A 16,888-nucleotide genomic window follows, 5' to 3' on the forward strand; every position below is an offset into this window, starting at 1 on the left:
CTAGACTGCAACCAAAATGGTCGTAAATGCAATTTTTTTAAATAATGTGCTAGTTAAAATTTTACAGGGCTGCATTGGTGTGAGTGTACAATCTTCAGGTTATTTTGGTACCTGGCCGGCTTGGGTATACTTCTTTCTGCAATCGTCTCTCGCACACGTGTCCGCACAGTTTTTAAAGTAAACTTAACTGAGCATACGCACAGATGACCGGGTTTGACACATTCACTTTAAAAATGCTGGGTTATTTTAACCCGTTGTGGGTCAAAAAGGGACGAGCCTAGGCCGTTGGGTTGTAAATTTAACTTATGCTGGGTTGTTTTAACCCATTGTTGGGCCAAATTAAAAAAATTCTGGATTAATTTAACCCAACGGCTGAGCTTGTCCCTTTTTGACCCAACGCTGGGTCAATCTTTACATCAATGGAAAACCAGCATATCATAAACATGCAAGGTCATTATGATTAATATAAACAAATTGCCAAAAAATTGCAATTCGGTGTGACCAACTGAAAAATGTAGTTGATTAACCAGAGGGAAGAATGAGTCTAGAGCCCTGCTTCAGCTTCCATTTATTGTAATTATACGGAAGTCTTCTGAAATCCTAAGAAGAAGAAACAGGTTAGGAATGGCATGATGATGAGTAAATGATAACAGAATGTAAGCTGCCATGTCAGTAGTTTATTACTCTGGAGGATTGAGCTTGTAGCATCTCCTCTTAATGATTATTTAGATCAGGGGTTTTAAAACTTACAGGGGATGAACATTTTTAAGGACCCTTGGTAATAAGCATATTCTTACCTGAAAGGACACTCCACTTTTTTGAGAATATGCTCATTTTCCATCTCCCCTAGAGTTAAACATTTGATTGTTATATTTTTGGAATCCATTCAGCTGATCTCCGGGTCTGGCGTTAGCACTTTTAGCATAGCTTAGCATAATCCATTGAATCTGATTAGACCATTAGCATCACGCTCAAAAATAACCAAAGAGTTTCGATATTTTTCCTATTTAAAACTTGACTCTTCTGTAGTTACATTGTGTACTAAGACCGACAGAAAATTAAAAGTTGTCTAGGCAGATATGGCTAGCAACTACTATACAACTATACTTTGCTGCCGTAACATGGCTGCATTAGGCACAATGATATTACGTGGTGCCCGAAAATAGTCACCTGCTATTGAAAGATACTAAAGATACTAGCATTGTTTTTTTTTGCGCAATGCTAATGGTCTAATCAGATTCAATGGATTATGCTAAGCTATGTTAAAAGTGATAGCGCCAGACATGGAGATCAGCTGAATGGATTCTAAAACGGTAAAAATCGAATGTTTAACTCTAGGGAAGCTGGAAAATTAGCATATTTTCAAAAAACAGTGGAGTGTCCCTTTAAAGCATATTTTTACACTTGTTTCATTAAAGATTTTTAAGATTTTTTAAGAGCGTTTTTAAGAGGGTTGTTTTGTTAAAATTACATTTGCACTCAACATATACTTACACATCTAACAGATATACTAAATGATCTTAAAAGCTTTCAAAAAATCAACAGTAGTGAAACTGCTAAGGTTCTTAGATGTAAATTTCTAATAATACAACACAACTATATCATTCATAACAATTATTTCACAGACCCCCCTGGAATTGAGAACCACCAGATATTCCACAATTATCTAAATAAACCACAATGACATCTTAAATCACTGGTCTCAGTAGGACAGAGATTTTTTTTTAAAAAACTTTAGATTGAATTAATATTAGATAGAGCTCAGCTGCTGTCCTCTGATGTGCTGGGGTTGTAAAGTTTTTTTTCTGAATTTCATGGCTTTATCATCAAATGCTGTTGATATATGAGAGAATACACTGAACAGACCACATTGTGTAGTCTTTGAGTTTTCTCATTCACAAGAGGACATGTGTGCTGAGAGAGGTCGTGCAGAAACATCCAGGTTGGAATTGGTGTCATTGAAAAGCCCAAGAGATCTTCATTTCATGAGAGGGATTTTAGTGTCTGTGAGATCCACATCAGTTCAGGACTCCTGGGAGTTTTGAGATGAACAATTTCAGGACATCATGCTGGTCGTTTGTCTTACTCTAAACTTGCTTGAGGCATGAGATGGTTTAAGTTTTTTTTAACACTGTCCGTCTCCTGAAACATTCTTAGATGTTGGGGTCATTTATTATGGAAAGAAACTTGAAGGGATCAAATTCAATTCCTTCTTGACTAGAATGTGGTTGTGGTTATTCTCTGCTCTTTCTTTTTCCCTGTCCTCTTGGTGACCTTTCAAAGAAGTCTGGTGGAGGTAACCATATTAACCCATCTGGATGAACAGACTGTATAATAAAAAGGGGGTGTGGCTTTTAGGTTACATTTTCATTTAGTCAGTTCCGTCATTAATAAAGAGCCCCTATTTTCAGATTTATGATTTTACATTTCCTTTGGTGTGTAAGTGTGTATGAGTACATGTTAACGATATGGAAAAGCTACAAACCCCAAAGTAAACAATGACGCGAGTTATCGTCTCCAACGTAAACTTCTTTTCTTGGAATACAACAAACACATGGATTTTAGGAAACAGTTTACTTCCTGGTATTGGTGATGTAGACAAGACCGACATTATCATAATTCCTGTTTTGAACCTGTAAGTTAACTCCTGTTAGCATTGCATTGTGCGCAAATCATTCAAACATGGTAAAGAGCGTCACATTTCTGGCTAATGTCAGAGGTATTCAGGCCAATAGCAACGTACAGATTAGCTGGCCAATCAGGGACACAGAGCTTTTCAGATCGATGAGTTTTGTACAAAATCAGAGCATTTAAGCAAGGCAGAATATCTGGGGCTAAAAAATGTACGGTATGTGGAAAATAATGTGTTTTTACCATAAACAACGCAAACACATTGTATTATACCAAATACACAAAATAAAGTTTTTTAGTAATGAAATAGGTGCACTTTAAGAGTGTGATAATGTCAGACTGTAAACAAAAGATTTGTTGGTTCAACTTAAAAACGTAAGTTACCTGTTTGCCTTAAACTTTTGAGTTAATTCAACTTAAAAATTTTAGTTGACATAGTTGAAAAGTGGTGTAAAAATTAAAATGTTGTGTCAACTACGAAGTTAAATTAATTAAAATTTTTAAGGGCACCAGGTGAATCAACTTTTTTTTTAGTTCTCCAATTTTTATTTCATGTCATAGCCAAATTTATCAGTCTTAGATTTATCAAGAACATTTATCAAAAGACAAAGCACCCTTAAAAATGTAACTAATTTATATACAGCTCCTGTATAGCTTAATGGTAGAGCATTGACAACCCAAAAGTTCATGGTTTCGAACCCAGGGAACACATATGCTGATAAAAATGTGTACATTGACGTACTATAAGTCACTTTGGATAAAAGCGTCTGCCAAAAAAATCTAAATATAATTTGTGATTTGAAAAAATATATCAGCTGTGTTCTTTTTATTCTCATTATACAATTTGTCTGGCAAGGTTTGAGACATTTTACATGTAACATATTTAAAAAATGCTAATAAAATTTTTAAAATGATAACTTGATGTGGCTTGAATTAAGCATGAAATAAAATGAGGTTACGTTTCAACAGTTATGCATACTACCAGTTAAAATGTTTTTAGTGTTTAATGCACTATGCAGTTTACAGTATATACTTTATAGCGAGCAGTTGGCTAATTTGAGACACCTGAATCGGTCTACCCCTCACCCGCCCCCCACGTCATTGCTTCCAGTCTGGAGCTGTTTTGTTGTGAATGGAACAGATGTTGGTACTCAGGGTTCATTTCGTCAGTAATGCATTATACCTAAATGAGACTGCCAAGGTTATCCAGCTTTATAGAGCAACACTGGCGCAGACATACCCGTCTAGACGTATTCTCTCACCTTTCTTTGAATGCCCGTGAAAATCTTTGTTTATGTTTTCTGTTGAGATGGATGAATGCCGTTATCTTCAGATAAGTCATGTACTGTAACAGGTAGATAGGTAGGCTCATAAATCTCAAATGTTGTTTTGTTTTATATCTAATGATTTGTAATGGTCTGTGTGAGTGTTATGGTTAGTAAATATCAGACTCTAAACATAAAAACTATTGTATCTTTAAGTGGTCCTTAGTAATGTGTGTATATGTTTGTTACCCACAGTGTTTGTGTGTTTTTTGATTTCTGTCTCTGTTGGAAGGGAAGTTGATTGGTCTGATTGAGTAACAGAAAGGTCATTAAATGTGAAACTCAGCATGAACAGAAGTTGTTTAATAGATGTGTGTGTGTGCGTGCGCGCGTGCGTGTGTGTGTGATGCTGTGTTTCTTGCTTTAGGATACTATATTATTGATCATTCGGTTCAGGTTTTTATACATTTCATCTATATAATGTATCATTCAGAGCCATTTCTAGCTTGTATCTTATGTTTCTATATAAACTTGTTGCAAAAAATGCAATGTATTACTTAAGCGGTCTAACATATTGGGTATCATTCACTAATAATTGCGTACGTTTTTCGTATTTATACTGTACGCACACTTGAACTTCTCACGAAAACTTTCCACCTAATTCACAACACATGCGTACGCACATGAATTTGTTTTTATACTTGTTCTTGCGTTAGTGAATTTGGAGTGTTCTACATGAGCGGCCCCATGCACAAGGTTGCTAATTTGCATAAAACACGCCCAAACCAGCTCTATATAAGGCTACGTTCACACTGCAGGCTGAAATGACCCAATTCCGATTTTTTTGCCATTATGCGACCTGTATCTGATCTTTTCATGACAGTCTGAACGACACAGATACGATCTTTTCAAATGTGACCCAGGCCACTTGGGTATGTGGTCCTGAATCCAATACGTATCTGATCTTTTGAAATAAGACCTCCGTCTGAACGGTCAGGCCACATGTATCCGACCCGTACGTCATTGATACACTACAAACGTCATAATTCTGCGTTGAAGTAGGCGGGAACGAGAAGATAAACAACAACCATGGCGGACGATACTGCTGAGACCAGTCAATCAAAGGGAAGCAAGGTCACAGATTTAATTAATATTTGGGGTGACAGCTCTATTTAGGCCAAACTCAAGGGCTCTTATCGGAACCGGGCGTTTCCGCAAACAACGACTGACGTCATGGACCGTTGAGTACTCTTCTGTGCATGCGGGTCATTTCACGTTCACACAGGAGATCACAAAAGGTCCGTTTAATTGGAAATGTGAGCGGCCTTGGAAAAAAATCAATTTTTTTTCAAAAAATCTGAATTGAGCATTTAGCCCTGCAGTGTGAACGTAGCCTTAGAGCTTTCTGCAGCGCAGCGCTAGTCCACAGAAAATTTAAGAGCAGTTTGTCAAGGAAGCAAAAGAGCTCGAAAAGAAATCCATGATGATATTTATTATCGGTACAGTTCCGTTTTGCTTTGCATTTTTTATTTGAGAGGTTTTGCTGTGCTGTCCACTGACCAGAGTAACATTTAAAGAAGTATTGGATGCGTTAAAGGTGCAGTGTGTAAATTTTAGCGGCATCTAGTGGTAAGGTTGTGAATTGCAACCAACGGCTCAGTCCACTGCTCATCTCTTGCTTTTGAAACGCGTAGAGAAGGTACGGTAGCCGCCACCGGACAAACATGCCATCGTTGGAGACAACTTAGTAAAAAAGTTTATCTGTTAAGGGCTTCTGTAGAAACTTGGCGGCACAAAATGGCGGCTTCCATGTAAGGGGACCCTCAGTGTATGTAGATAAACGTCTCATACTAAGGCAATAAACACATAACGGTTCATTTTAAAAGGTCTTTATACAACCCTGATAATTTAGTTTTGTATATTATTTTGCATTTCTGTCAAGAGATCCTTTTCATTTTTATGGGGACATTAACATAGACATAATGATTTTATCCCCTTCCCCTAACCCAAACCCTCAATAAAACGTTTTGCTATTTTAGATTTCCAGGTATCGTTGTTTAATTTATAAGCTTGTTTCCTCATGGGGAACATAATATGTCCACAAGGTCAAAAATGTTATTTCTATCTTTTATAGGGACATTGGACCCAAAACCACCAATCCTAAAAATTACACACTGCACCTTTAACAAAAATGACATTTAATTAATATGACAAAGACGCGCATCTGTATCTAAAATAAAACAGACATGAGATCAAGTGATTGAAGTTTGGACTTCTCATTAAGCAGACGCTTTCATAGAGATTTAAAAAGTGAGGAAGGAAAGCGTGAAGATTCATTACGTGCATCTTCTTTATGTGTAGAAAAAATAAGTAGGTTATAATTATATATTATATAATGTATATGGGTGATTCTCACGAAAACTTGGTTTTAAAAATGTCAAGCATGAAAATGTAAAAATTGCTTAAATTTACTTTTTTTCCCACCAGACATTGAAAAACAAAGTCTGGAGTAAATGGGAACATTCATTTAAAAACTTTTACTTATCATTTAACACTTTTTGTAACATAATTAAAAAAAAAAAATTCCTAAAAAATCTCATTACCGCAACAGTCAGAAAACATCAACACTGACATATTTTCAAAATGACATGACAAACCTGAAAGAACATAATTTGGAGATTCTGCACATGCATTTAAAATCAAAGTATTATGCTTCTATTAATTAAATTAACATTTAATAAGCATCTGTTGCGGTAATGATAATAAAAATTTTGTGTAAGCATTCTGACAAGACAATATTTCAAATTAACTATAAAAAATGATCTTACCTGGTAGCCATCTTGAAGTAACTGGTCCATGTGCTTGGTCACTCAAAATCAAACTTTATTAAAATTCTGTATGTGTGCTTAAACTGTTCTCAAAAAGTGTTGCGGAGGATGAGAACATCAGGCATGGACACATCATTTTCCTCATTTTTCTTCATTATTATTATACATGAATATTCAGTAAATATTTTTTCTGTCATCTAAAGTAGTCTAGCAAATCATCCATTTATTTTTTTTCTTAATATTTTTGTGTTAATTTGATTAAATTACAACATAACGCATGTTCAAACACAGACGGACACATTGCGGTAATGAGAATTTCAGCAGAAAATGAGATAAAATTTACAATTATAAATTCTTATGTTGAAATCACACATTGTGCAAGATAGAACACAGTATTGTGTTAATTCTGATGCTTTTTAATGTTACTATATTACACATTTTAAAGCTAAAATCATTAGTGCCTTGGTGTTTCAATGGTTTCGTGAGAATCACCCATATAATAATAATATAGATCATGCATAATAGTAAAATATTATAATATCAAATATAATCATGTAAATTTTATATATCAACATTATCAAACACATTATAATTATAGCCTAGTATTTGATTATAGTGTACGTGATTATTGCGTACAAGTAGTTTTAGGTTTTCTTGAATTTTTGCATACATTTAGAAGACATTTTGATACGAAAGTGTTGTTCACGATCACGATTTGTTCGTGAAAACATCCGTATGCCCATCTCACGCACAAATTTGTGCGTACGCATGAATGAGACCCATTGTTTGTTTAGTTATTGTAATGCATCTTCATGATAATATTATTTTTATATAATATAAATAATTTGATAATTTTTTTCATGTTTTATGGGCAGTAATGTGGTGGAGGACCAAGACCTGCTGGAGATCGGGATTTTAAACTCTGCTCACAGACAGCGGCTCCTGCAGGCTATTCGTCTGCTGCCCAGGGTGAGTACAGACATCAGTTTTTTTCTACATAAACACCTAATGTGTCAGCCATACAGTATATATACTTTATATAAGCCCTTATAAGCTAGTGATGAACTCCTCATTGGATTTTTAAATATGCAATATACCCACTGTATAATATTGTGAAATTATTCAATTTGTGACGTACCGAACCTAAAATGTCATGTAAAATCAATCGGTGGTTTTACCCGTTGGCTAGTCTGTAGCTCATCTATATGTTCAGTTCTAATAAAATATAAAATTGGATATAGTATAAATTTTAAAGATATATTGTAAAAGGTTGAGATATTGTGTTAAGGCATGTGTGAAGGGGAAATCAGACTCACGTCTACTTTTAAACAATGGCACTGAGCTGGCAACCGCTTGAATGACAAGTAGCTTAGTGAAACGTGCTGATCATTGAAATTCTGCGTGTGATTCTTGTGTGTGACGTGGATTACATTACTACTTGAGATTTCATGATAGCCACACTTACAAGCGAGCCCTCACAGGTGTTGTGTGTGTCTGTGTTCGCAAGGGTCTTGACATCAAATAAATGTCTTCTCTGTCCTGAACGACCTTCTGCTTCCTCTCTCCTTCACATAGATACAGAAAGTATGTGTGTGCTGTGATAAGATAGGGACATGCATGTACTATAGACAGACTCAAAGAGGAAGTAAATATTTTGTTTATCATTCTAAAAATGCAAAGTTATCTAGGGTTTACAGTAGTCTTGGACGTTTGACTAAATGGGGAAATGTTTTGTCCACTACAGATTATTCTGAAAAAAGTCCCACTAGAGCAGGAAGTTTGTTTGAGAGTCATGTAAAGTTCACTTTGTTTTAATTTCAGTTTGTTTTCACAACGGTTGCGCAAAAATGGCAGAAAAATATCAGGAAATGTGTCAGTGTTTTCCACAGGATTTTGAGGAGACTGTGGTGGTGATGACATCACGCGCTAATTAGCATATATGTGATGTCATCATGTCGTGTTTGCGTTTGATCTAGTGTTGGCACTTCTACTTTTGGTCTATATCTGTATTTGATCTGTATTATATATCAAATTATATTTTAAGCCGAATTAAGCTGTTTTAAATAGTGAAATAAAAATGTAAATGGGAATCATGAAAATTCTATGTGTGGGGGCCAGTGTTGATTCTGTGGTGGGCCACCACAAATAAATCAATGTATGGGAAACACTGTGTGTATCCAAAAGTTTGGATTATTTTAGGGGTGCACCGAAATTTCGGTCGCCGAAAATTTCGGCCGAAAATGCCATTATCGGTTTCGGGCCGAAATAAAAAATCCAGCCGAAAATGTAAACCGAAAATGAATGTCAACCGCGCCCCTTTCATCTGTGCGCTAGCGCTTGGGTTTCACTCAGCCTCACGGTGATCAGTCGTCTCACACCCCTCCCCTTCGTGCTCAAGCAGGTTTCACTCAGGGTCCAGCTGTTTGCACGGGTCTGCAAAGATTAAGAATGTCTTGATGTGTAAACTTTAGAGAAAGTCTCGCTATGTGTCTAATCCATTAACGTACATTTGGCGAATAAAGCAATGAAACACAACGTAACGTTTTTATGTGGAGCGACTGTTGCGCTGTTTGGGATTCACCATCAGTCTCTGTATATGCATGCATTTAAGTGCCCTTAAAGCCGAAAGTATACTAGGGACGTCCGCGTATGCGCGCCATCATTTTCGTCATCAGGAGGGTCTGCGGCCGGCCGCGCGGACCGTCCGCGTGCAGCCCAAAAATTGAGATCGCACGGACAGTTCGCGTACAGTCCGCGTACAACATCGCATGCGCGTGAAAATATTTAGACAGGACACTCCACTACAAACAATTATACAAAGGAAATAGACAGCATTTGCACACATACTATCGTTTTTCTTCTTTAATTTTATTTCATCCATAAACAGAAAGCTGTGGAGCATGTTTGTTACCATATTGTTTGATTCCTGTTCTTTGTTGTCTTCTTGTTTGTTCTAAACTGTGTTTGCAATGGTGGATCGGTTTCTTTTCTTCACCTATCCTAATGTTTTAATGTACTGTAAATGTCTCCAAATCAGTGCTGCACTAGAGTAATAATTTGAATAGAGACGCGTTAAAAAAAAACAAGCAAACATAAATTCTCTCTGTTATTGACAGGGCACATATAAACAAAATTCTCTCCACAGTATTCTTTTTCTAATAAAAACATTTGTTTATGTCTGTATAGATTACAGTCAGATTAACCTACTGAAGTCTGTGTCATTAATGTTGAACAAACAACCCATGACAAAGAGACAAATAGCTCTAAAAAATAATAATATATTTAATTAATTGTGTTATGATTAATTTAATTTGATTTCTGTACCTAATGCTAATTTCAGACCTTAATAATGTACAACTTTGTTCTCTTTTATAAATGTTTGCAATTTCTTTATTGTTTATTAGATTTTTCCCACCTGCTTTTTGCTGATCCGAAAAATAATCTGATCTGTGCCTCAAAAACTGTAATGTGATCCGAACTGTGAGTTTTTTTATCCGTCACACAACCCTAGTAAAGTTAGCACACAGTGATAGCCATAAATGCAATTGTACTAATAATTGGCATAATAATTTATTTCGGTGTTTCGGTTTCGGTTTTTCGGCCTTGGTTTCCTATTTCGGTTTTCGGTTTCGGCCAAGAATTTTCATTTCGGTGCATCACTAGATTATTTCAGACATAACAGTTGCCTATATATAGATGCATGTACACTCTTAGAACGAATGCGTTAAAAACAACACATTAGTGTTGATTCTGGGACAACACACTAAATGTTGTGTAAATCCTTTCTAAGAGTGTACTGTTATATACTTTCACTTTGGTGTGTGTGTATTAGTACATGTTAACGATATGCAAAAGGTACAAACCCCAAAGTAAACGTTGATGCGAGTTATCGTCTACAACGTAAATCTCTTTTCTTGGACTACAATAAATACAAGGATTGTAGGCAACCGTTTACTTCCTGGGCCTGTTGATGTAGACAAGACCGACCGCTTGGACTCACAGCCTGTAAGTTAACTCCTGTTAGGATTGCATTGTGCACAAATCTTTCAAACATGGTAAGGAGCGTCACATTTCCGGCTGGCATCAGAGGTATTCAGGCCAATCACAATGTACAGATTAGCTGGCCAATCAGGGACATGGAGCTTTTCAAATCTATGCGTTTCAGGAAGACACAAAATGTATGCGATGTAATGGGTGTACTTTAAAATAACTACTGAATAAGCCAAACTTTATCAAATTTGGTTAATGTATTTGCATTTTCACTAGCATTTATATCTGCCAGGTAACAAAATATTAAAAACAAAGTCACCAAATCATATTAGTGCTTGCATTTTGTGACATATACACATTAGGCTAGAAGTATTGGTCTGTTTTTACAAAGGCGCTTAAGTTGGCGGAGCCTGCCATCCTGACAGTGCGTCACTCGTGCATAACTGATAATGGGCAAAGAGACGGGACATGGGTGGCGCTAAGGTGCCTGGTTGCTGAAACCACGGCCACCTAGCTTGAAGATGGTGACAGCAGTGGAAAATCACCTGTCACTCAAGTGGCCACGCCCTTAATTATGCAGAACTTTAAGTCTTAAGGGGGTCGCACACCAGACGCGCAGCTCAGCGCCGCGCCGCATCAAGTCGCGTCTAGGACAACTCGGAGGTATCGTAAACCGGAAGTGCACATTAAACAGCGCGAGCCTTGCAGATAGCGTCTACTTCAAAATGCAAAATTTATGTTAGCAGCCAATGTTAATCATTAATGATTTGGGACAAATATGATTTTATTTAATGTTAAACTGTGTGAGTGGCGCTCTGTGGCGCGACAGGGATTTGAGCAACTTCCTGAGTCGTTGTCGGAGCCGGTATGCCTATACTCATAGAAAGCAATGTGTTCGATTAATTTTAGACGGCGGCGCTGAGCTGCGCGTCCGGTGTGCGATTCCCTTTAAAGAACACCTATTGTCCGATTCACGATTTTAAATTTCCTTTGGTGTGTTAATGTGTATTACATGTTAACAATAAGCAAAAGGTACAAACCCCAAAGTAAATGATGACGGCAGTTATTACCTCCAACGTAAATCTCTTTTCTCGGACTACAACAAACACACGAATTGTAGGCAACAATTTAATTCCTGGGATTGGTGATGTAGACAAGACCGACATTATCATAATTCCTCCCACTTTAGACTCACAGCCTGTAGGTTAACTCCTGTTAAGATTGCATTGTGACCGAATCTTTCAAACATGGTAAGGAGCGTCACATTTCCGGCTGGCGTCAGAGGTATTCAGGCCAATCACAACGTACAGATTAGCTGGCCAATCAAATCCGTGCATTTCAGGAAGACGGTAAAATGATGTACAGTATGTGGAAAATAATGTGTTTTTAACCATAAACCATGCAAACACATTGTATTATAGCAAAATAACGTTGTTTTTTAGCAATGAAATAGGTGCTCTTTAATATAATTTAAACGGATGGGTTACAAAAGCTCACAGTTGATTGAAAATTAGCTATGTTGACCAAAAACCCTTCTTGTACCAGGCTGTAAACATATTTATTTCTAGCGTAAAGTTGGGCATTTTAACATTGGGAGACTATGGGATTGACTCTCTTTTGGACCAAGTCTCTAGGGGCCAGTCGATGAATTGCAGCCATTTGAAGTCACTTCCGTGTTGACTTCACGTTAGATACCGGAAGGTTGGAAAATATGTAGTATGTAGGCCAGAAGAAGCATTGCGTTTTGTCGCGATTCGCATGTGTCGAATGTCAAATAAACTATGCTTTGCAAAGATGTGCTTACATTAAAAAAACTATACTCCGGGCTTTAGACTGCCCTGAATATGCTGCCTGGGCTTAGACCTGGATTAGAAAGAAACTTAAATCTGCAATATGAAAATACTGTGATACTGTATGTTCACATTTACATAACTGTGTGTGTGTGTGGTTGTGTGCATGCGTGCGTTGTCATCCAACTCCAAAGCATAAAAACTACAAGAAGTATTTAAATGCTGTAGAGGCAATGATGTTTGTGTGTGTGGAAGAGAGATACAGCATGAGGTCTTGCTGTTAAAAAAGTAGAAGTCAACTTTACATCTGCAGTCAGCACTTTTACACTTTACTTTAGCTTCTTGCTCTCTCAACTTTTACACTTATGCGTTTTATCCAAAGCGACTTACTGGGCACTTCAAGTATGAATGAAGTTGAACCCATGACAATGGCATTGCAAGTGCAACCAACTGAGCTGTAGAAACACTAATGTTTCCTTTAACAGGACTCATTTTGGCGTGCGTGCATCTGCCTGATTTGATTACTGTTAATTTCATCATAATGCCAGAGTCATGTTGAAACGCTTTCATAATAACAGAAGCTCTGTTGCTCTGTTTATAACACAGACTGTTTGATTTCCTGTTCATGGTAATGTGAACTGCCGTTTCTGTGTTAAAGGTGCGACCCATTGGTTATGATGGAAATAACCCCACCTCGGTGGCAGAATGGCTGGAGTCTCTGGAGCTGGGAGATTACACCAAATCTTTCCTCATTAATGGCTACACCTCCATGGAGCTTGTCAAGAAGATCTGGGAGATCGAGCTCATCAATGTGAGTCCCTTAGCAATGTCTGTTGCTGTGTTGTGATGAAATTGTTTAGAAAGATTGATTTTCGACATTGGTTTGGCTTTTGTTATAAATGTAGTTTTATGTACTGGATTTAAATGGTGTCAAGGTATATTTAGTTTGAAGTATAAAGTCAGTTTTCTTCACACCGTTCACACCGATGGAGAAACTGCAAGTGTAGTACACATAACAGTTTCACTAAAATTAAAAAGTGTAAATCTAGTCTTTCTTTAAAACCTAATATCCTCTTTGAAAATTATGCTATTTCATTAAAGGATTACTCCACTTTCATAAAAAAATAATCCAGATAATTTACTCACCACCATGTCATCCAAAATGTTAATGTCTGTCTTTGTTCAGTCGAGAAGAAATTTATTTTTTTGAGGAAAACATCTTTTTATTGGACTTCAACAGTTTCAATGCAGTTTCAAATTATATTATTTAAAATTAAATTTGTAATTACGTCGAAAGGTCACATGTTACATATGTGAAACACACACTTTCGGACCATTTTAAATAAAAAACTGACATACAACATCGTCGGAACGCTCCTCTTTCTCTACACTTGTAAACATTGGAGCGGTAGTTTCGCATGCATGACCTTTCGACGTGATTATGTAATATGTAAGGTCGCGCTGGTGCGTCACACGGCTGGTGCTAGATGAGAAGTTGTGTTTTAAAAGTACTTTTTTTTTGGCGTTATCTTGTAACTTTTTTGTTATATATAATATTGCTTATTAAAATGATTACAAAAATAAACATTGCTGCATGAAAAAGTAATAAATAATCCAGCAGTCCCAGTCCATCCCCCAAAACAGAGTGTGTACCCAAAGTTTAAAAAGGTTAAGACAGGATATTTTAGATCCCAGGTAAAAATAAAGTATGCTTCAATGTACTTAAATACTAGCAAGTACATTTGTAAGTTATGTAAAGTTATGCCACAAATATACTTATTAAAAGTAAAGTTCTACTTGAGCAGTACTTCAGTTTACCTGAAGAATACCAGTACCAACTAGATTTTTATTGAAATAAATGATGTTTCAAAATAACACTTGAAGATGTTTTTAATTTAATTTTAAGAAGTACCAAAAACAAATAAGCCACAAAATGAATGCACGAAAATAGTTCATTTACTAAGTGTACTTAAAAAGTGTATTTTATTTAAGTGCACTTTTTTCACCTGGGATAGCATTTGTTAACTCTTAACACCCCACCCTGGACCTCTGTAATTTTCAAACCTTGGCTACGGCCATGTTTATGACAACTGTCATTAAGTGTCAATTAAATTATTTGTTAAATTGTCATTTTTAATGCAAAGATGACATTGTTTGAGATGTCTTTGTTATGACAACTTGACATTACCAAGACAACATAACTGACCACAAATTGAATTTGTCATTTAAATGTCATTAAGTCTGTCATATAGTTTTTTTAACAGCATTATGAATATTTTTCTTGACCTCAGCTACAGTGGTACAAATATAATTTGTCATTAAAATGAAGTGTTAATACTCCGTCAAATAGTTTTATAACAACATCATGAATATTCTTCAGTTCATAAAGTTTCCTCCGTGTGTGTTTAACAAATAAAATCAATCATTTAATAATAATAATAATAATCAAAATGGATAAAATTATATTTAAAAAAAATTCAGAACATTCTGCGTTGTCAGGTTTTTTTTGTATTGTGCACATTAAGTATTGCATTAAGTAAATTAAGTATAATATTTTACGTGTCTGTTGCCATTTGTTAAGCTTTTTAAAATTATTTGACAGAGTATTACTACTTAATGACAGTTTAATTTAATGTTAACCCATAAAGCTAATTAGTTTCCTAAGTTTGATAATTATTCTGCTATGTCATGTTTATGACAGATTTATGACAAGTTATGATGTATTGGTTTATGTCAAGTTGTCATAATAAAGACATTTCAAGCAATGTCATATTTGCATTAAAAAATGAGACAATTGAAGAAATGACACTTAATGACAAATGTGCTTAAAATCTCCTTCATGTTCACCTAGTTTAATATGTTGTTACCTAATTCACAGACGTTTTTAAGGGTTCACCCAAAATTGATAATCTTCATGTTGCTCCAAACCCATACAACTTTTAATTCTTCTGTTGAATGCAAAAGCAGCAGTCACCATTCACTTTCATTATAAAAAAATCAGTCACTAGCATTGCCTTTTTTATTTTAGGGTGAGCTATCTATTTTAGTGTGTTATATGGTTTAAACATACACATGGGACTGTATTTAGCTGAATGTAATGTTGTTGGATTAGCGCTGTTAAAATGAAGCAAGATTTACTAGATGAGCTTTTAAAACAACGAGACATCTTTGTGAATCGTTCTGACATCCTATTGGTCGATTGAATCTAGTTGACTCTAGATAGTTATCTACATTGTATTTGATAACAGGAAACAAGTGCAGTGACTCCATCTCTGGTTTAAAACAAAATGTATTTTTCAGATTGCATGTTTGCAAAACATTATAGTTATTTCTGCAGCCCCCATGTGTCAAACAGGAATTGTGAAAGCTTTATTGATTTTTTTCTCCATGTTTGGTAAAAACTAAATGGCATGTTTGAGTGAGATCACGTGACACGTTGCCTTAACAGGTTTTGTGTTAAGTGACTAATTACGGCCTCACGTATGCTAATTTCACTCCGTTTTTAATGGAGAGAGAAAGAGAAACAGAGAAGCAGATTATATAATGATGTGGGATGTGATTTTTTCAGCTCTTGGAGGAAAAATCTCACACCCACTCAATGTGGGACGTAACTACAATGCTGCAGTGGGAATAAACAAAGGGTTTGGCCACAAGAGGGGGCCAAAGTGTGAAAAATAGTATTTTGTGTACTTTTCCATGGGCTGATGTGTTATATCAGAGGCGTTTTGTTCATTAATGCCCATTGTGATTTGAATGTGGCTGCAATGTGTTTGTGTTTATTCACGCGGCTTTATTAGCATTTTCTGCTTATTAACAGCACCATTGTGCATATAGGAAGCTACTTTACACACTTCATCTTATGATGGTTGTATGATCAGCTGTTCATTCCCATTTAAAAATTCTGTCTTCATTTACTTACAGTACAGTCATTGTGTGACAAATCCATATGACTTGGTTTTTCATGTGGAACACAAAAGTATGTTTAACCCTCATAAGCCCCGATTTTCCTGTATATGAGTTCCTTTGGCGTAAAAATGACCCCAGAAATTAAATACATTTTAATGATACAAATAATATATCATTTTTTGTTTACTTCCCATCTATACATTAATGCTGTGTTTTCGGAGATATGAAGTACTTTTGTACCTGTTTACCACTCAATTCCTCAACTACACCATTAGCTTGCCTGTAAAATATAAATTTTTTATGAAAATTTTACATAAATTTTGTAGTTTTGTAGTTTTTGATGCTTATTTGAAAATGCCATAGAAAATGTGTGTGTGTGTGTGTGTGTGTGTGTGTGTGTGTGTGTGTGTGTGTGTGCGTGTACGCATGTTTGTGACTTTGTCTTTCTGTGTGTGTGTGCGTCTGTCTTTATGTGTGT

At 36.0% G+C, this 16,888-nt stretch overlaps 1 protein-coding gene across 3 annotated transcripts in view; it reads left to right on the forward strand.

The window, feature by feature from the left end:
- anks1b (ankyrin repeat and sterile alpha motif domain containing 1B) overlaps positions 1-16,888 on the forward strand; it is a 221,870-nt gene that overhangs the window by 162,682 nt on the left and 42,300 nt on the right. For all 3 annotated transcript variants that reach the window (XM_073868022.1, XM_073868029.1, XM_073868031.1), the window contains 2 exons: positions 7,589-7,693; positions 13,163-13,315. In XM_073868022.1, the coding sequence (XP_073724123.1) occupies positions 7,589-7,693; positions 13,163-13,315 (258 nt within the window). The remainder of the gene's footprint in view (positions 1-7,588; positions 7,694-13,162; positions 13,316-16,888) is intronic.

This window comes from Misgurnus anguillicaudatus, chromosome 1 (assembly GCF_027580225.2).
Source record: "Misgurnus anguillicaudatus chromosome 1, ASM2758022v2, whole genome shotgun sequence".
Lineage (NCBI taxonomy): Eukaryota > Metazoa > Chordata > Actinopteri > Cypriniformes > Cobitidae > Misgurnus > Misgurnus anguillicaudatus.